General features: G+C 42.7%; 1 protein-coding gene and 1 long non-coding RNA gene across 6 annotated transcripts in view; one reads left to right on the forward strand and one right to left on the reverse strand.

Moving 5' to 3' along the window:
- LOC308486086 overlaps positions 1–12,137 on the forward strand; it is a 47,804-nt gene extending 35,667 nt beyond the window's left edge. The window contains exons 2-4 of one of the 3 annotated variants that reach the window (XR_013990934.1): positions 660–725; positions 9,365–9,500; positions 10,729–11,698. This is a non-coding gene — a long non-coding RNA (uncharacterized lncRNA). The other 2 variants (XR_013990935.1, XR_013990936.1) reach the window with 2 other exon arrangements.
- SRGAP1 (SLIT-ROBO Rho GTPase activating protein 1) overlaps positions 1–20,463 on the reverse strand; it is a 114,182-nt gene that overhangs the window by 24,431 nt on the left and 69,288 nt on the right. For 2 of the 3 annotated variants that reach the window (XM_081022309.1, XM_081022308.1), the window contains 7 exons: positions 17,029–17,091; positions 9,333–9,515; positions 8,813–8,941; positions 7,162–7,383; positions 3,823–3,924; positions 1,922–2,119; positions 1,731–1,815 (listed from right to left, as the gene is read on the reverse strand). In XM_081022309.1, the coding sequence (XP_080878435.1) occupies positions 1,731–1,815; positions 1,922–2,119; positions 3,823–3,924; positions 7,162–7,383; positions 8,813–8,941; positions 9,333–9,515; positions 17,029–17,091 (982 nt within the window). Of the gene's footprint in view, positions 1–1,730; positions 1,816–1,921; positions 2,120–3,822; positions 3,925–7,161; positions 7,384–8,812; positions 8,942–9,332; positions 9,516–12,651; positions 12,723–17,028; positions 17,092–20,463 lie in introns of those variants that run through there. The other variant, XM_081022310.1, reaches the window with a different exon arrangement.

A 20,463-nucleotide genomic window follows, 5' to 3' on the forward strand; every position in this document is an offset into this window, starting at 1 on the left:
CCTGGTGCACATCTGCCCAACACGGTTACTATGCTCCTTCATGCATTTCAGGGGCCGCAGCACAGCAGTTCCGCAGCACTACCACTCATGAAACAAATGGAGGATGCACAGCAGAAGAAAATGTTGGCTTGCCCCTAGGACAGGAAGTTCAATCACACATGCATAAAACAGATATGTAGTTCAATGCATTCTCCTTTACCAAACAGATGCTAGTTCTATATTATTCTCAACAAGCACAATCAAGGCATGTGGGTGGCAGAACATTTAAAGTATCAATTTTCACTCTTGCATTTGCTGCAGTTTCTGCCAGAAAAAGTTTAGCACATGTGTTATGAAACGGTGTGTTATGAAAACATGTGTTATGAAAACAGAAACCTATCTGTGCTTTTGAGGGATGGGATGGTTCTAGTTGCACTAAAACTCAACTCGACCCACTTTTGAAATAAAGGCTTCCATTAGCGTGCAAAGTTGCTAATTGGGCTCAGAAACAACTATCCAGCCAGTTTCATAACATTTATGATTTCATATAAAGGGAAATGTCACCACTTTCTCAAAAGCGCGGTATTATCTGCAAGGGGGTGGGAGAGGAAAATAAAGCACAGAACCAAGCAAAGGGGATGGCCTTAAAAGCTGCTAATATATATTTGTGATTCTTACAGCCTGATCCTGAGCTCTGCTACGGAGAAAGCCAGAGGATATGACTATGCAGAGGGCAGAAAATATAGGTAGGCGCGTATTACATTCTGTGGGTAGCAGATATTTATAAACTTGTTTTTGCAAGCCTGCAACAGCCTGATTATTAATCCCACTGAAAAGTATGAAAGAGAGATATTCTGTGATTCATGATAATACAGGAAATCCCACTGTTACAAGAATTACTCTACAAGGAGCACGTTTTAAAATGCAAGGCACATTTTCTCAATAATATAATGAACAAACTGATAATACCATGCTGGTGCATAGAAAGTTTATAATGCATTCTGTTCATAATGAGGCACTATTTCAGCCTACAGGGAAGTAGTTAATAAATTCGGCAGCAGAAGATGCAAGGTAATGCTATTAAGAGACAGAGATACCCAGACTCTTAGGAGTTATAATTTAGAATGTTTCGCACACAAAATAGGTCACATATGACCTTGCACAGTGGGCTGTCTAATTCTGCCAAAGAAAGATTTCTCCATTTTCTGTTCTATTCACCCTGCCTGGGGTTTTTTGTTTCGTTTGTTTTTTAACAATGCCATGTACTCCCCCAACCCACCAAAAATACAAGCCAAATTGAGACAATCCAGTACATAAAATAAACAGGCTTTCAGGTCTCTGTCTGAGGTTTTATATTTTGCTTTGCTTTTGTTTACTGGAAAAGGAACCAGAATATTTCCTAACAGAAGTATAGATTCTGTGATTAATCTACTATGGTTTTAGGACAAGCCAGGTTCTGAAACCATCATTTGATTCTGGCTTGTTTATACTAACCATAGTTTAAACAAGTCATCGTTTCCTGAGTTTAGATATCATGGGGACCTGTCGTTAGTTTAAAAAAAGGAAGCGGATGCATTCAATCTCTTTCCCATATTTGCTAAAGAGGAAGAGGGGCAGGGAGTATGTGAGCCTCATGATCATTCACATAGCTTAAAATCATGGCTTCTGGCTACATCTGAACCATGGGTTTAAATATACGCATTGTAAATATTTTAGAAGATTTATTCTGAGGTTTATTCCGATTCATTTACCTTCTCCAAGTGTTCGCTGCAGTAAATCATGCTTTGCTTGGAGCTTTGTGATGAGATTACTTCCCTCCAGATACTCTCTGAATTTCTGCAAAGACACAGATCAATGCATTTCGCATCTGAAGAAGTGCTATCTACATTTCAAGAACGTTGGGGTTGGGGAGAGCGTATCACATGGAAAGCAGGCAACACACCATGAAATAGAACTGTTCCGTCTCCTGCTGGTTCGCTCTTCTCTTCGCAATGCTAGGCTTGCTCAAGTAGGTCTCAGAAACTGTTGACTTCACAGACTCTGTTGAACGACTGTGCTGGAAACATTCAGAAACGTCGTAGTCCTCAATGGTGACCATATCTTGTATTGTCTGTAAAGTAGCTTCAGTTGTCTTCTTAACCTGGAGTTAAAAAGGTGCACTTCATAGTATCAAGCAGAAAAACAGACCAATTACGTTCCACCATCAGTAGGAATAAGGGAGCTGCTGAGTGTACTTGTTACAGGTGCTACATAATACTGGTTTGCATTAGTAAGAAATCTGTATTTTACTATGGCAGTGCCAAAACATGTAATGCCTATTGACATAAGGCAGCCCCCTTCACTTCACTGTTCAGGCAAGCCCACCCGGAGATTTAGATTGCCGACATGTGTTTTATTCTCCTTTTTAGCTTATCGTCCATTTTAATTATTTTTATTGAGTGTTTTAAACAGCTGCTTTCAACTGTTTTTATTGATAATGTTATTGTGTTGCCATTTTTTTCATGAGGCTTTTTTTTCTTGCAATCAAGTAGTTCAATGCATTTTATGAGATAAGTGCAAAAACTAAACAAACTACCGTATTTTTCGCACCATAGGGCGCACCGGACCATAGGGCGCACCCAGTTTTTAGGGGGGGAAATCAAGAAAAAAAATATTTTTTTTCCCTTGCCGGGAGACGCTGCGCAGGGCTAAAGAAGCCATAGCCCCGTGCAGCCTCTCCCTGCCAGAGGGGTTGCGTGCGGCTATGGCACAAGCCTGCATTCGCTCCATAGGACGCACACACATTTCCCCTCAATTTTTGGAGGGGAAAAACTGCGTCCAATAGAGCGAAAAATACGGTAGTTCCTGACAGCCCTTATTTGCCTGTGCTCAGCGGGCCCTGGGCAATTTCCCCTTTGAGACTCCCCAAACCACCCTGGCAGCACCTCCTCCGTGTGTCTTCCTGGTGGTCTGGCCCTCCCTGCCGCTTGTGAGCTTTCTGGGAAGGCTGCTGAAGGAAGAAGCAGAAGGAGAGGCCTACTACGGAGCTGCCAAGCGCTTCTCCTTTTCGCTCTGGGTCCTATGAAAAGGAGGAAAGGGAAACGGCGCTGGTCTAGTGGGATCACCCAGGCCTGCAAGACTTCCACCCCCTTTCTTAAAAAAACTGGCCCTGAAAGGAGAAGTGCAGGGCCAGGTGTCTCTGAAGGGCCCAACTGGGCCTGCCAGGCAATCTGGCCTCTCTCAGGGCTACAGCAGCCTCCCTCTGAGTGTTCTGGGTGGCAGGGCAAGCAGCCATCTGCTGAAACAAAAGCTGATTCAGAGCCACCTGATCCAGCGCATCCCCTTTCAGGGCTGTTTCCTTGAAAGAAAAAGGTCATGTCAGCCTGGGCAGTACCCTTGCCTAAGTGAGTGTTACTTTATTCCCCCTGTGGTGAGGCGGACATGCCACCTGCATCTTCTTTCCTCCAATGGCATCTGGCCCCCAACAAAGCATGTTTTGGGCACAGCACTAAAGTTGCTTCAACCTTCCATGCCAGTGTTTTGTTTTGTCTCCCCCCCGGGAAGAACAGTGGCTCAATGGATGAACATCCACTTTGCACGCAAAAGATCACAGGTTCGATACTGGCAGCTCCAGGTAAGGCTGGGGAGGTCCCTTGCCTGAAACCCTGGAGAGCCACTGCCAGTCAGAGCAGGGAGTACTGAGCTGTATGGAACAACGGTCTGCCTCTCTGTATATGTTCTCATTTTTGGTGCCAAATATAATATTTTCAAAAATTTTGGAGTCATGGCTAATAGGCCCTGATATTTGTCAAGACACTATGTGGAGTGTCAATGCTACGCCTGACAAACTGCAGTCCATCTTACCTCCTCATTTTCAATTTTCAATGTGGCCAGTCGTGACTGAAGCTGCTGATACCTAAGCATGAGTTCCCCTTGGACTGGCTGCTGGACACTGACCTGAGAAACCTGAATATGAAATATCAAACGAAGAGATTAGGTAAAAATTGGGGGGTGGGGCGGGGGTGGGGAGTTCACCAACACATGTATCTATGATTCTGCTTGCATTTAATGGATCACTTCAGCAATTGTCAGGACAAAATAAGTGATGCAAATTATGCTGCCTTACTTAAAGGCAATAAATATTCAAACCAAACTAATGGAACCTGCAACGTAATGTTGCAGTGTGAAGTTCTCCCTGTTCAGGGAGCCACTGCATTTCACTTCCCACCTGGTGTTTCTTTACTCCCTCAGCAGCCAGTCAGCACTGAGCATGCTTAGTCTTCACGGGGTTGTTCTGTCCAGTCAAGTGGTTTTGTTCCATGTATTATTATTATTATTATTATTTATTATTATTTACTGAATTTATATACTACGCTATACCTGGAGGCCTCAGGGAGGTTCACAGAATAAAATCAAAATATAAAACCACAAAATACAGAAATCCAATACCCCCCCCCAAAAAAACCCTGCACGTATTTAAAGGGCATAGGATGTCAATCAAATCAACCAAACACCTGGTTAAAAAGGAACGTTTTTGCCTGGCACCTAAACGTGTATAATGAAGGTGCTAGGTGAACTTCTCTTGGGAGAGCACTCTATAGACGGGGAGCCATTACAAAGAAGGCCCGTTCTTGTGTTGCTCCCTCTGGACCTCTTGAGGAGGAGGCACATGAATAAGGGCCTCAGAAGATGATTTCAGGGTCCAGGTAGGTTCATACGGAAAGAGGCAGTCCTTGAGGTATTGCAGTCCTGAGCTGCTTAAGGCTTTATAGGTCAAAACTAGCACTCTGAATTGAATTGGTAGCCAGTGTTGTCGGACCAGGATAGGTGTAACATGCTCACACCATCTTGCTCCGGTGAGCAACCTGGCCCCTGAATTCTACACTAGCTGAAGTTTCTAAACCATCTCCAGAGGCAGCCCTACATATAACACATTGCAGTAACCTAACCTTGAGGTTACCAGAGCATAGAAAACAGTAGTCAAGCTATCCCTGTCGAGATAGGGGTGTAGCTGGGCCACCAGCCAAAGCTGATGGAAGGAACTCTGGGCCACTGAGGCCACCGGAGCCTCGAGCGACAACAAAGGATCCAGGAGTAGCCCCAAGTGACGAATCTGCTCCTTCAGAGGAAGTGTAACTCATCAAGAGCAGGCGATCTCCCACCCATCCGGTCTAGGGAACCACCCACTGACAGTGCCTCAGTCTTATCTGGATTGAGTTTCAGTTTGTTGGCTCTCATCCAGTCCATTACTGAGGCAAGACACTGGTCCAGCACTTCCACTGCCTCACCTGCAGATGTACAGGAGAAATAGAGCTACGTATCATCAGCATACTGTAGACAACGTACTCCAAACCTCCAGATAACGCCACCCAGCGGTTTCATGTAGATGTTAAACAACATAGGGTAATAGGATTGAGCCATGTGGAACCCCACATTGAAGGTTCCATGGGGCTGAAAAGTATTCCCCAAGCAACACCCTCTGGGAACAACCATCCAAGTAGAATTGGAACCACTGCAAAGCGGTGCCAACCACCCCTAGTTCAGACAGTCGCTCCAGAAGGATACCATTGCTGATGGTATCAAAAGCCGCTGAAAGGTTGTGAAGAATTAACAGGGACATGTTTCTCTTGTCAGGGACAAAGGTCTCTCGACAAAAGGTCATCATACAGGACGACCAAAGCAGTTTCTGTGCCAAAACTGGGCCTAAACCCCAACTGAAATGGATCTAGAAAATCAGATTCTTCCAAAAGCACCTGGATCTGGTCTGTGACCACTCACTCCAGAACCTTGCTCAGGAAAGGGAGATTAGCAACTGATCAGTAGGTAGTTAGGTTTTCCAAATCCAGGGAAGGTTTCTTAAGGAGTGGTTTTACCACTGCCTCCTTCAAGCAGGTAGGGACCACCCCCTCTCGTAAAGAGGCATTGATCACCTCCCTGGCCCAGCCAGCTGTTCCCTCCATGCTGGTTTTTATCAGCTAAGAGTGGCAAGGATCTAGAGCACAAGCAGTCGCCCTGACGGATTCGAGCACCTTGTCCACATCCTTGAGCCTTACCAACTGAAACTTATCCAACATAACAGGACCAGACTGTGCTCTGGACAACCCATGAGATTCATCTGCTATAACAGCAGTCAAGGTCTTGGTGGATGCAAGCAATTTTATCCTCAAAATGCTTTGCAAACAAGTCACAGCGAGCTACCGTTGGTTCTACCACCTCCTTTGGGCCAGCCTGTAAAAGGCCCCGTACAACCTGGAAAAGCTCTGCAGACGTCATAATGAGGATGCAATGGAGGCAGCAAAGTATGCCTTCAGACTCTCAGCAGAGTGGCTCCCGCTGGGATGTATGGTTGTTACTGTGTGTTTATGTGTTAGTTTGTACATATGTTTATGAGAAATCCATGTAAGAAAAAGAAATAGCGGGAATGACGGCAATCATATGGATGTGTAAAATGGAACTGTTTTAGGCATGTGTATTTGAGGCACAGATGGGGAGTTAACAGTAATAATCACCATGGACACATAGGCAACACCCAACAGAGCCACATATTTACACATCTATAACAGAAATCAGGATAAAGTTCTGGATATTGGTTTCATCTTTTTCCCAGCATCGCTTGACGTGGCATGGAAATTTGCAGGTATAGAGTCTGACTAAAGGCCATGGGAAGACACAAAAAATGAACATGTGTACTGTAGGAAGATGGTTCTAATACCGTCTCCAAGTTTCCAAAAAGCTGTATGTTAATAGCCAGTGTCTCACCATATTTTTGAAGATGTTCAGGGATGCTCTAGAGAAACACGAGCAGCATAAGAATGCTATAAAAACAACTTTCCTCTTGCTCTGTTTGTATGCCGAAAGCTACTTGGCCAAGCTGCAGAGAGTTTACCCATGTTGTGGCAGATTTCAATGCGCAGTAATGAAGGGTTCATTTGGCATGGGATTTGTTTAGAGCAGCTGGCAAATTAAGTTCTACACAAAACATTCTCTTGGTGTAGTTTGTTTGCTGATCTTCTTGCGTCTGTATGAATAATGTTGGCTCTCGTTTTACCCTAGCTAGACCCTTTGTTTGAGTGGATAAAAGCTAGACATGAACAAAAAGGAAATCAAAGTTCACAACAGAGGGAAGTGCTCATCCAGGCACAAACAAAAATTTTGTTTGGATTTTTATCCTTTTCTGTCTATGAAAAGTCAACAGCTACTGACCTCATCACCCATATGGGGCTGGAACTCAAATCTCATTGGAGGGCAAAAGGCTGTCGGATACATTTCCATGAATCTCTGCTTGTCACTTCGTGGTTCCAAATTGTCAACAGCATTTTCAATGATGTCCAGACCCTCGTGTCGAGAGGTTTCAAGGTTATACTCTGCAGAGAGATATGTTCTTAAGGCTCTGTTCAGGCTTGCATGATATCCAAGATCGCAACACTAACAGAATATGAAGGAGAAGAAGTTGTGTTTTTTAAAAAAGCAGAAAGCAAATTTCAGCAGTACTATCTAATGAACAGACAAGCACTTAATAAGAGAAACCATCCATAGTAAAATTCTTTATCTTTCAATGGGCTTGACAAATGTTATTTAATCTTTATCACAGTACAATTTATTCTACCATTTTGAAGACAGAAAAGTTGGATCACATGGAACTGTGCACTACAATTGTTTGTTTATTTGATCATTACATTATTCCAACTTTACCTTATGCTTCTAAACAGTTTTTTTATTTAAAAAAACACAATTCTTGTATAAGGAATGAGAATATTTAATGAAAATGGGCTACCCATCGTATATTGCATGCCTATTATCACAAGAAAAACTTTAGGAGATATGGTCAACCTATTCATAACTGTGAGTTAGCATATAGACCTGCAGTGCCTGTGCATAAGGGAAATGTTTACAAAACACTGTGTGTTTCCCACACAAATGGTAATATTCATTGAATATAATAATAACAAGAATTTATTATTTATACCCCGCCCATCTGGCTGGGTCCCCCCAGCCATTTTGGGCGGCTCCCAACAGAATATTAAAAACGCGATAAAAGATCAAACATTAAAAACTTCCCTAAACGGGGTTGCCTTCAGATGTCTTCTAAAAGTCAGATAGTTGTTTATTTCTTTGACATCTGATGGGAGGGCATTCCACAGGGCAGGTGCCACTACCGAGAAGGCTCTCTGCCTGGTTCCCTGTAACTTGGCTTCTCGCAGTGAGGGAACTGCCAAAAGGCCCTCGGCGCTGAACGATGGGGGTGGAGACACTCCTTCAGGTATATTGGGCCGAGGCCGTTTAGGGCTTTAAAGGCTGGCACCAACACTCTGACTTGTGCTCGGAAACGTACTGGGAGCCAATGTAGGTCTCGATAATAATCTAATGGAGCTTTAGTTAGTTTGTACAGATGTTAAGGGATGCCCTTCAGCAACAAACAACTGCTTCTCAAAAAAAATTGGCTTGCTTCCCAACACAGCATGAAGAAGCACCTGCAATTTCAGCAGTGTGCACCCGCATGCTGTATGTTCACATTTAAACTGTAATTTAGTGTAACTCTGCTTTAAAGTGATGTGTGAATCCGGCCACTGTCTTATGTCCTTCCAAACCCCTGGCTCTAACCAGAGCAGGATACTTTAGCGTCAAACATTTTTTTAGGCCCATGGGCACCTCTGGATTTTTGCACACACACACGTACACAACTGTTTTCAAGGGATCTGTGTTCAAGTTAGATCCAGCAGAATTAATGTGAGCTTTTTCAAGGGAGAAAAGGGAAACCATCCTAACCATGTCAAGGCCAAGGGGGCAGTGAGTAGGGGGCTTAGAGGCTTTGTGACCCCTTCATGTAAGAATTGCATGAATACCAGCTACTTACATCAATCAGATCTGAAAGGTCATGAATGTAATACTTGAACACAGTGCCGTTTGTTGCTTCAAGGGTTAGCAGATACTCATTTCTGGCTTTAATGGATTTCAGCTTGTTTTCAGAATATTTTGCTTGACGCTGAGGGGGAAAGAATAGCATTAAAATATGGTAAAAATGCACCAGTTATCTCACTTAGCAAATTCTAAATGAATGAGTGTTGTTCAAAAAGTAACAGCAAATTGACTACATGGTCAGTATGTATTAAATTGCTGCTGCTTTCCAAAATATGCCTGTATGTTGCTATTTTCAAGTCTCCACTGTGTACGCTTAGCTTCATTCTGCCTTAGATTTAAGATTTAATCATAATATAAAACAACAAAAGCACTAATGGGAGTTCCAATCCCCTTTCAAGTCCACCTCCTGTTGACTGGCCATCCTTACAACAGATCTATGCCCCCAGCTCAGAAGAATATTGGAACTACAATTCATTAACTTCAAATGATTAAGTGGTATTAATGGATAAATATACTTTTTCCTTCATCTTTTCAATTTTCTTCACAGAGCTGCGTCTCTGGTGTCTGTCCTCCATCCGAATGTGAAAAACAGGATCTCCCGACCTCCCAATTTGCTTCTCTTCCTGTTTTTCAGCTTCCTTTAGTTTGCTTTCTGCACTGATGCTTTCTGTATGATACATATGGTAAGTTTTCATGACCTATGACAGAAGAAGTTAAAGGTGAGCTTAGAGAAAATGAATTATTACCTGTTTTAGTCTTTGGACTCTGGGCAGGCTATAAAAATTTTTTAAAAAATCCAAATGATAAATAAAATCTCTAAATGTGCACAAGCTCAAACACCTGAAGCTTATGAGGAAATAATCTAATAATGGTGGGGCTCAGAGATATCTTCACTATCTACCTTGATCAGCAAGGCACACATGGTTGATCGCAAGAACTGCATAGCTATGACCAGGTTAACAGGGATGAGTTACACGCCATTCACGTCTGTTACTCTGAAGCTAGTATTTTTCTAAGTTTACAGAGGTGAGTAGTTTTCCCTCCGCTCCTGAACATTATGTTGTTCCCTTCTAGTAGAGACTCATTACCCCAGACTGCTTAAATAAGAAGGACACTTTGCCCCATAATTTGAAATGCCCAGGCAAGTATAATAACCCATACAAAATTGCACTTATGAAAATTGCCTCTGGGAGCTTTTTGGCCAAAGAGAGAGACAAAACTGTGTAAATAAGTAAAATAAGGCAGCTGGTAGAGACATGACTAAAAGAAAAAAAACACCTGACAGATAAGGAGCACACTGAAAGGAAATGAAAGTACCTGCTGTATTTAATTTGTTAATTATACAATAAAACTCAATATTTTATCCTTTTCAGAAAATGTTTTGAAATCTTAAAAGTAGGAACGGCTACATCAAAAGCGTGGAAATGCAAGGCCTTACTTTAAAAGATAAAAAGAAAGTCTATAAAATACACTCCAGTACATTTATGGGCATGATTTATTCAGGAAAAGCAGTTGCATCGTTTCCAGACCTTGGGTGATAAATACAATTTTAACAAATGAGACTTCCAACAAAATCCTGCAGGGTCTCCACACCTCCTAGCAGGAGTGTTCTCGTTCAGGGTTTCTGCAACCACACATGCCCACCTGCAAGTATTGTAAGCAAAAGGAGACCAACTACAAAATACAACATCTCTTTCCATTGTCCTCCGGTTATCTGTTTTTCTTTTCCAATTAACGGTCAAGCATTCTGTAGCTACTCAGCATGATCAATCCACATTGGGCAGGGTTTTTTTTGTGCATGTTCTGCCACATTAATATGAATAGTAGTAGTAGTAGTAGTAGTAGTAGTAGTAGTTCTGCATATCTTGGAGGTCTCCTAAGTATGTTGATTTATCCCTATTATTTTTGCAGTGGTCCCATCCTGGCTCCATTTTCTGTCTGCTCCCAACACATGAGTTTGCTCCTAGAGGAAGCCATGGTTGCTTTCTGGATTGGTTTTCCCCATCCCCAAAAACCACACGGCCTTTTGTGTAACTGCTACAGGCCAGGCTTATTCGCTGCTGTTTGTTCACTGTCTCAAGCCTGATCATAGGTCAAAGCAGTAAAACTAAATGCATTTAAATGAAAATAAAATCCATTGAAATACGTCTTGCCTAGTTACTATGCACTGTGCTTGGCTTCATGTTGTAGCTCTGCTTTCACAAGTTCAAATAAATCCCCCAAACTGAAGTGTTTTCCTATTGAATGAATAAGCAAGACGACAGTGAGATGGACTTGAAGAACATACATATCAGAGTGTATGCTTGAACACAGATATAAACAGAGTAGCCTTTCAAATCAATTGTGTCAAGGGACACAGTTCACTTTTTAGAATACTAAAATCCTGCAGAAGGCCTGTGGGCCTTTTGCAGTTTTTTAAAAATATTCTTAGGAAGAGGTGGATTTTGGAGATACTTTTCATTCCATTTGCATGCTTCACATGCTATTTAGCTTTTTACTTTTGTACTGAACATGCTGCAAGATCACTTTGTAGTCCATCTCAAAGGATGGGGTTTTTGAGCTTCAGAGAGACGCAAGACTTTCAACTGCGTAAAGAACCCTTCAGCAAAAGGGAGATATTTTTCAAAATCAAAAAAGGCTTTTCATGCTCCAAAACCATGTCTACAGGAGGTGGGAAACACACCAGACTCCAGTGACCTCGTCTCCTTTAACCTGTTCTTTTTTTCTTAAACATATGACATCCATTATCTACTGACTGCACGTGTGTTACTAAATTCTCATGTCAGTGATATGACAATTCATTATCTAATAATGAGGTGACTAAAAATGAGCTGCTGGCATGGGGAAGTAGTCAACGCATGACCCATTAAAATGGCTTTTCTTCAACTTTCAGTCTGCACTGAGGCAAGGGGAACTATTAGGCAGCTGTCAGGATCACCATTGTGCTGGTGGGACTGTGGGGGGCATGGATCTCACTGTCATGTGTGCAGTTGTGCCAATGTCTTGGAAACAAAATCTTGGAAACAAGTAATTACAGAAATCAGTATACTTACAGGTAAGAATGTGATCCTGGACACTACACTATGTATTTTGTCTATTACCGATAAAGGCACTGCAGTTAATCATATATATTCTGGAAGTTACTTGATTAGAAATCACTCAGGGCTGAAAAGAATATTTATATTATACCTTACATCAGTGTTTCCCAACCTTTTCCTGACTGTGATCCCCTTCCGACCTTGTTTCCTTCCTGTGCCCCCCCCATGGGTGTAGCCAAGGGTGGCAGCTGCCCCCCAGTAAGTAAAAATCAATACAAATCTGAGGTTCTGACCCCCCCCCAAACAAAAGCCTGCTGCCCTAACAAAAATCCCGGCTATGTCCATACGCCCCTTTCTACCAGCAGAATGGTAGCTATTTAAATGATTTGCTTTTAAATGGAACATGTTTTATCTGTAACTTATACAATTTATACAAAATACAAATACATAAAATAATAAGAGCATAATGAAATATTGTTGAATCAGAAGAACATAGAATCACAGAGCTGGAAGGGACCTCAAGGGTCATCTTTCTAGTGCAACCCCCTGCAATGTAGGAAACTCAGCTAAAGCATCTATGACAGATGGTCATTCAGTCTCTGCTTAAAAACCTCCAAGGAAGGAGAGTCCAGAACCTCCCAAGGGAGATCCATCTTCCATGTATTATAAAAAGTAAACACTTATTTGACCCCAGTTATCTGATGCAGAGGGGGAAAGCTACAGAAGCAGTCCAAAAGGTGCACAGGGAGTTCAGTATATATGTGAGAATTTTAAAAAGCAAGCGGTCCTTACTGACCTGGTGCAAAAAGATCTTGTCATCCAGAGGATTCCTGGCTGCCTAGATAAAATATTACAGCCCCACACATCCTTACCTGGGAGTAAGGCCCACTGAACTCAGCACGGCTTTCTTCTGAGTAGACACTTAGTTATTTGCTAGATGCAAGTCAGCAGCACCAGATGACCCCACTCGGCTAGGCCTGGGGTGGATTTCATTCCATGCCTTGCAGAGCTGGGCCAATGCTGCCAATGGGCCCTGCGCCCCTCGGCAACATCCAAAGGCCCTGATCCACTAGGCGCTGGGGTGGATTGCACTCTGAGCCTTGCAAAGTCTGGCCCAGGCTGCCCCTGGGCCCAGCACTGGTGGCAGCAACAGCCAGCTACGGCTCGCCCAGCCCTACCCATTGCCATCCCACCACTGCACTTTCCTGACCTGGGGGATCGCAGGCTCAACCGGTCAAAATGTGAGCCTCAGCGATCGCCCTCTCCCATCAGAAACTGTTGCAAGAAAACGCACGTGGCAAAAAGTGTTAGGCCCTGGTGGACTGCCTCCTTACCCACTTGTGATTGGTCAAGCCGATAGCCAGCCAATCAGGATTTATTTTAAAAATGATTGCTCCCCCCTTCACTTCTCACTTCCCTTACCAATTTAATAATATTGCCTATTGACCTTTTTTTGGGTGTGGTGGGTGGAAGCTTTTGTTTGATTTATAAATTCTGAAGTCATATTGTTAGCAATATTCTCATATTCCGCAGATGGACAAATGGACTGGTTCACACATGTCACTAAGCCATGTTTTGTTCATCAAGCTACTATGAGTTGTTGTCCCACAGACAAACTAACCAACTATGGCTTGATTCTCAAATGAAAATGGAAAAAAAACAACCTGGCACAAAGGGAAATGCACACAGTCTAAAGAACATAGTGCAATTTTTAAAGCAGTGAGTTGTTAATAGTCCAAATAGCAACAACAACAAGTGGAGCAAGAAGCAATTAGTACCACTTGCAATATAACACTGTGCCACAAATTAACAGGATTCGAATGAGCTGCACTAAATACTAAAAGGTAGATCTCTATAGGTAGTAGTGAAATTCAACTAGTAAGTATTAGACTGAAATATGGACACTGCTTGTGTTTAAGCTGAAATCCACGCAATATATATCTGTCTGAGAGAATCCATTTTGCAAATTTGGTCCCCATTAAATAATTCAACCAAGACTCTTACAAGCTATTTTATCTGCACGCTGGCCTGACTTCTCTTCAGATTTTAAGTCCCCTTGTAATTTACTTTCCAAATAGTGGTGCATAATGGTGTCTGCTGCCCCTGGGCAGAATAAATTTGCTGCTTCCATTTGTCCACTCCTTCCTCCAGATCCCAGCTCTTCAAAATGTGCAGGGTCTCTTGACTTAACTCCAACCACACACACTGTTAAGTCACAGTGGACTCCACAAGGCTGCCTGGAAAGAAAGGAGGGTGGGCATGACTTGTGCCCAAGCAACCACCAAGCAGGAGGTGGAGGAAGTGAAAGCACACCCAGGATGCCAATCATGTCAGCAGGCTTGCGGCCACAAGAGGTCAGTCAGTGCTGAATTTTGATGCTCTGTCACCTGCTCCCCAGGCTTCTTCCTCTCTCTCTTGGTAAGGCCATTGCATAGGTAACAAACAGACCTCAAGGTGATGGCGTGGCCGCCCATCATTGTCCTGTTCTGAAGCTCCAGAAGAGTCCATGCAGCTCTGATGCATTGGCATGGTTGAGCCAGGAGAATAATAATGGCCGAGGTGCAATTCTGGGTTGAGTGATGCTAAGCCTTGGAAGACTTTATCCCCTGCTCCTGGTTGTGTGAAGAGGGAACCCCCAGCCACAGATGTACCCTATTTAGGCAACTCTAATGTGCCATCAAATCTAATGCACATCCTAATTTTTGCAATGTAATTTGGCCAAAAAAGGTGCGCATGACATTTGAGTAAATATGGTATTTATGTGACAGCAAATCAGCTTGTTCCCTCCTCAGATTTGCCATTCTGGGCAACTGCCCCAGTTTGCCCTCCCATAAATATATTCCTATTTCAAATTGGTATATTCTTCTATCTACTTTCAAGTGGAGTAACTTTTTAATGTCATAGAAATGCTTACTTTTACAGATACCTTTGAACAAAATAATCCACTATACTATGGCAGCACTGAGATTAAAAATCTCTCCTCCTCACTCTGTTGCTGTAGATTTAAAACTTTAATCCTTTTTTTCCACCAAGTGACTCCACAGTTCTATGGCACACCTGAATGCTAATCAGGAACCAGTCATTTAAATTTTAAAATAGGTCCTTTTGGGAACTGTTCATTTCATCAAACAAGTACAAGAAACTGGGCAAACCACTGGGGCCACGTACTGCAGAAACAGATATTCACCTTTCATTTACTTGAAACTAATTTCTATTTCTACAAAGGCACGGTGCCAACAGAGCTCTGTGTGTTTTCTGGCTTTTGTTACCAATATCCATGGGCTGCAGCCAATGCTAGGCACACTTGAGAGTAGACCCACTGGAATTAATGGATGTGACTTAGGTACATTCACTTCAATGTGCCTAGTCCAAGTAGAACTTAGGTGGATACAACCCTTTATCAACAACAGACACTGCTTGGTAGATATATGCCTACACAGAATGTCTCAAAACGCACAAATTAATAGCTGCTGGAGTTTTATTTTACTGTTCATTTTAGCTTTACATCAATTTGCCTCCAAATGTTCAGACGAGGTAAAACATATTTACGTATTTAAAGTAAAGTAAAACCAGTTAAAAATAAAATGCATTGTCAAAAGGATCCCATCTCTGGGCTCCAACACTTAAATTTCTAGGCGAAGGAAGAGTGGTATTTTAGGCATGGGTATTCTAGAAGCACCCACTTGTTGCTTTGCTGTTTCGGACCACTGATGGAATAGCAAACTCTGCTGTCCTACCTGGTAGACAGGTGGGCAGTCTCCTTTACCTGCCCAAATGGTGGTGGTGGCAAAACTTGAAAGAACATCAGACCTACCTACTCACAGGTTTATGTTAGGACAAATATAGAATTTTAGTATGCAAATAGTTAATCTTTTTCTCTGTTTTATTCAGCTGCGAATAACGGCAGGCTTATTTCGACTTGTATTTCATTATACCTGTTACCCACAAACCACAGAAGCCACTCTACATTACACAGCTAGCCTTGATTTTGCACTGTTTACAAACATTCTTATTTACATTATAAAAACAATAAAAAGGGGAGTCAATACTAAATTATCTAAAGGAACGGGGCTGCAGCATCTAATTACTCCGAACTCTACTAAAGGGCTAATATAATATGCTTTATGGAACAAAACATTAAATTATCCTTTCCTGTCGAAATAACACAATTTTATTTATAAACTGTTTACAACTTTTCTTTTGAACTATTTAAGGAGGGGGGATTGTTATGAGACATGGGATGGCCCATAGCTTAGAGGTAGAGCTCCTGCCTTGCATGCAGATGGCCTCAGGTTCAAATCTCAGCATCTCCAGAGAACCTGGAGAGCCATGGCCAGGCAGGGTAGACAATCCTGAGCTAGATGGGCCTCAAAAAGGTCTGACTCTGTATAAGGCAGCTTCCTAAGTCTGGAGTGAGCAAGGCTTAGGACAGCGAGCATCTATGAGACCACAAGTGAAGCAGCACCCCCAACAATGGCATGTGTTTTATTTATTTTTCCACTTGTTGAACATGGGTCTTGCTCAGAATTTTCATACAAATTCATGTACTACGTTTACCGTAAAATGCTCTGTTTTTTCCATGAGATTAGGACATATAACAATTAGAAGCCAGTGAGCACGAGTACACCAACCTCAGAGGCTTAAGCTTAGCTCTTCATATCAAAAAGTCCCCTCTCAAGAGTAGTAACTGGGGTGAGGGCAATAAAGGAATTTGCTCCCATGCAAGAAGGACAGAGGCAACCATATTATGCATCCATGTATGTCAGTGAAAAGCTCTGACTGACATAGCACTGTTTCAGGTGGGAGGGTGGGAGGAGACGCGAGGTTAAGTCCAGGAGCACTTAGAAACCATAGTTCATGACATTGATGGAAAGGTGAAATTACAAGGAATCACCTAAGTGCACTAAGCATACCTAGGGAACTCAAGACACCATCCAAAGTCCAGTTAAGTATATGGCAGATTTCAAAGGAACAGCGAGTCTTGAAGATGATTAGACCCCCATAAGAATGTCTCTTTTGAGACCACCTCAACAGCCTTATTTGTCAAGATGTCACCAAATGAAACACACAGTATTCTTCTACGACGTGTCAGCTCAATTAAAAACATTCAAACATGTTACAATGGATTTTCGATGAACAATTCTTTCAAGCAAAGCCAAATCAATATGCTTACCGTATAAAGCTCATTAAGAACCCTCATTAAATCCTCATGAAGCTGGAATGCAATCTCTTTGCTCTGTAATTAAAAATAAATTATTAGGAAGAATCACTTAAAACTAGAACCAAATCAAGAGGGTTGGGGAGGTACTTTTTTTACTGAAGTTTTTCAGGGAACAAAATTTGAGCATACACACACACACACACAAGCTTTTTATGCCTCCTTGAGAAAGGGAGCGAAGTTGTTCTTCAGGCAGGTGTAAGGGAAGAGAATACATACCGGCTAGAAAGACAACTGAGCCAACAGTCTTCATTTTGCTACTCTGCGGCAAATAAATCTACTGCATACAGCCCTGCAAAACAGCCCAGTGTTGGCAGCACTGGCTCAACAATGGGCTGCCATTTCTTTTTGCTGAAGCTGATTCAGGGTGAAGGCATTGAGGCTTTGTTTGGGCCCTGGTGACATCACCCTGTAGGCTAAACCTGATTGCCTATGTGGCACTGTGATACCATTACATCTCTAAGCAATCTCTAAAAAGGCTGCAATCACTCAGGGGAGCCAGGAACACTAGAGGAAAAAAACTAAGCAGCAACCCAGAGAGGAATCAGTAGCTGAGCTGTCAACAGTCATAGCAAGGGAGAAGATGCTGCCCCCCCCCCAAAAAAAAAATTTTTGGAAATGTTTCAGGATGAAAATGTGGTGCAGGCAGTGCTTTTTTCCCAGGTGTGGCACTGACTTCATTGTGAGTACCGACACCTTTCTAGAAAAAAAAGCACTGGGTGCAACCATACTTCAAACCCAATCAAAATTTGCTCTTGTGCCTTTTTATACCATTCACTCATATTATCTGAAGGGCTGTGCAGTGGAGAGCTTGGCATTTTCTCTTGACAGCATTTCAGTTTCCAAATATTAATGATTCAGTGATGCATTGGCAGACAACAGCTGGAGAAAAAATGCTCTCACACAGCTGAACAGGATAATTAGAAGACAGGGGCCAAACTGAAGGGCTAAAGTTCAGGATGTAATAAGCCTTTTGAAAATTAAAAATACGCTGTATTAGACAGAATGATTGTGCATCTAACAGATTCACAGGTGATTCCATTTTATAGTCAAACCTGCTTTTATCTATGAGTAGTACTAAATGTTAGCCAATGGAACTCACACACTATCTACTAAGATGGTAGTGGGCTCCCTGCAGTTTTGTGTAAACTACTTAAAATAAGGACAAAACCTAGACTGCTTGTGTTCCATCAGCCTCAGGATCTCTTATCCGTCAGAATTAACCATTCTGTGTTATGTGATCCTGAGAAGTCACTCTTGCCTAAGAACATAGGGATACCTTGATGGACCAGACCAAGGCCTACCAAACCTGGCATCTTTAACAAGACTCTCAGATTTGTGTAGTCAACTAGAAACTGGCCAGTGCTCCACTAGTGGACCCTGGTCTACTTTCTAACCACCTTCATATTAAGGTAAAGGACCCCTGGACAGTTAACTCCAGTCAAAGGCAACTATGGGGTTGCGGCTCCCATCTCGCTTTCAGGCCGAGGCAACTGGCATTTGTCCACAGACAAGGTCATATGGCCAGCAAGACTAAACCACTTCTGGCGCAACGGAACACCGTGACTGAAACAAGAGCACACAGAAATGCCATTTACCTTCCCGCCGCAGCGGTACCTGTTGATCTACTTGCACTGGCGTGCTTTCAAACTGCTAGGTTGGCAGAAGCTGGGACAGAGCAATGGGAGCTCACCCCGTCACGGGGATTTGAACCGCCCACCTTCTCATCGGCAAGCCCAAGAAGCTCAGTGGTTTAGACCACAGCGCCACTCGTGTCCCATCTTCATATTAAGGCCTAAAGCAATACATGTAACGCTTTCAAGAACGTAATGTTATTTATGATAAACATGTGCAGCCTTGCATACTTGAGGTTTTTGACATGTGGGTGGCAGCAGGGGCACTTATGAACACACCGCCCCCAACAACCCTGTGCACAGCATACTCCCCATAGTCTCTGTGTTGCTCCAGGAAGACCCACAGGCAGCTGCTATTTGCATCTGCTGGAAAACACAAAGCCATGTCCCTGAGCACACCGGGGTGTCTACCTGCATTCAGGTGAAGGCGAATGCAAGTCCCCTGCTGATTTTCACTGTGCTATGTAGCATGACATTCACAAGGATGTTGGGGGGTGAGGCTTACATGTGGAATCCCGCCCCTGTCTGCACACAGAGCATTTGTGTGTTCAGGCAAATGCCTGAAAATGTAAACAAACTTGCTGATGACTTCTAGTTTAGCAAGTTGCACAAAGTGCTTAAGTTCTTTCGCCGAAGAATGCTGACTTTCAGGTCAGCAGCAGAGTGTTCTGAGAGTGTCCTGGAATCAGTGGAAGGGCATTTAAATCTCCTAGGACACTCTGCTGCTGCCTGAAAATACACCATTCTTCAACATTGTTCCTAAACCTGGCTCTCCATGATCTTAGAAATTAGCTGCTTTACAATCCTCTCACACTCTCCGCTCTCTAGTCTTGTTGCTGTGCCCCTCCACCACACTGCATTGAACTGCTTTTCCATCCGTACTGGCAGTTTTAAGTCAATTCAACATGCAGGGGCTAGCAGGGTCTAACTTATAAACGCTACATATTTTTGTGCTATTAATTGGAGACCCAGCTGTCACCTTATAAAGAATTAAACAATTTCTCACTCTCATTATCTCCACTTAATCTTTTGGAAACAAGCAATTCTCATTTGCATGTGCAATCAAATTAATGATTACATCTTTGATTGTGTGGGTTTCTCTATTTGCAGCCTGCTAGCATGTACAAAGGTTAGAAAGGTTGCCGAGAAGCCTGGCTTGAGACCAGTGCCAAAGCATACAAAGAGGGGGCCAAAAGAAGCCGTCTGCATTATCCTGACTTTCAGTGTAATTCTCTCCTTTTTTAAGCTTTCATTCCTTTTTGCCCTAACTTTGCGTTTTTATACCTGTAGCCCAGAAACCTGCACCTATACTTTTTAGTACTTCCCACAGGCAAGCCAACTGATTTTACATTAAACTTGGTCCTGTTTTTTTAAAACAGAAATGGGCAGTATCCAATTATTAAATAGTTCCATTGTGCATATGTGGAGAACACCCAGCCCTCTGACATTTTTGTTCAAGGCCACTGAAAGTCTGCTGATCAAAATAGTTCAAACACCACAAAAAGTGCTTAGTAGACGAATACATACTTGTAGGAACTATGACGACGTACATTTGTGCTGAAATTGTAGGATTTGGTGTTATATTTTATTGGTGTGCCATAGTCCATAGGGCTGTTGGCTACAGCTCCCTGCAGGATGTGTGCATGTAAGGAAATGACTGTTTTCCTTTGGCAAATATGTGACAAGACTCTATGAGGTACTCAGTGTGTTTTTAGAAAGAAAGAAAAACCTTGCTGATATAGAATGTCTACTTGTA

This window comes from Podarcis pityusensis (genome assembly GCF_964106645.2).
Source record: "Podarcis pityusensis genome assembly, chromosome: 10".
Classification (NCBI taxonomy): domain Eukaryota; kingdom Metazoa; phylum Chordata; class Lepidosauria; order Squamata; family Lacertidae; genus Podarcis; species Podarcis pityusensis.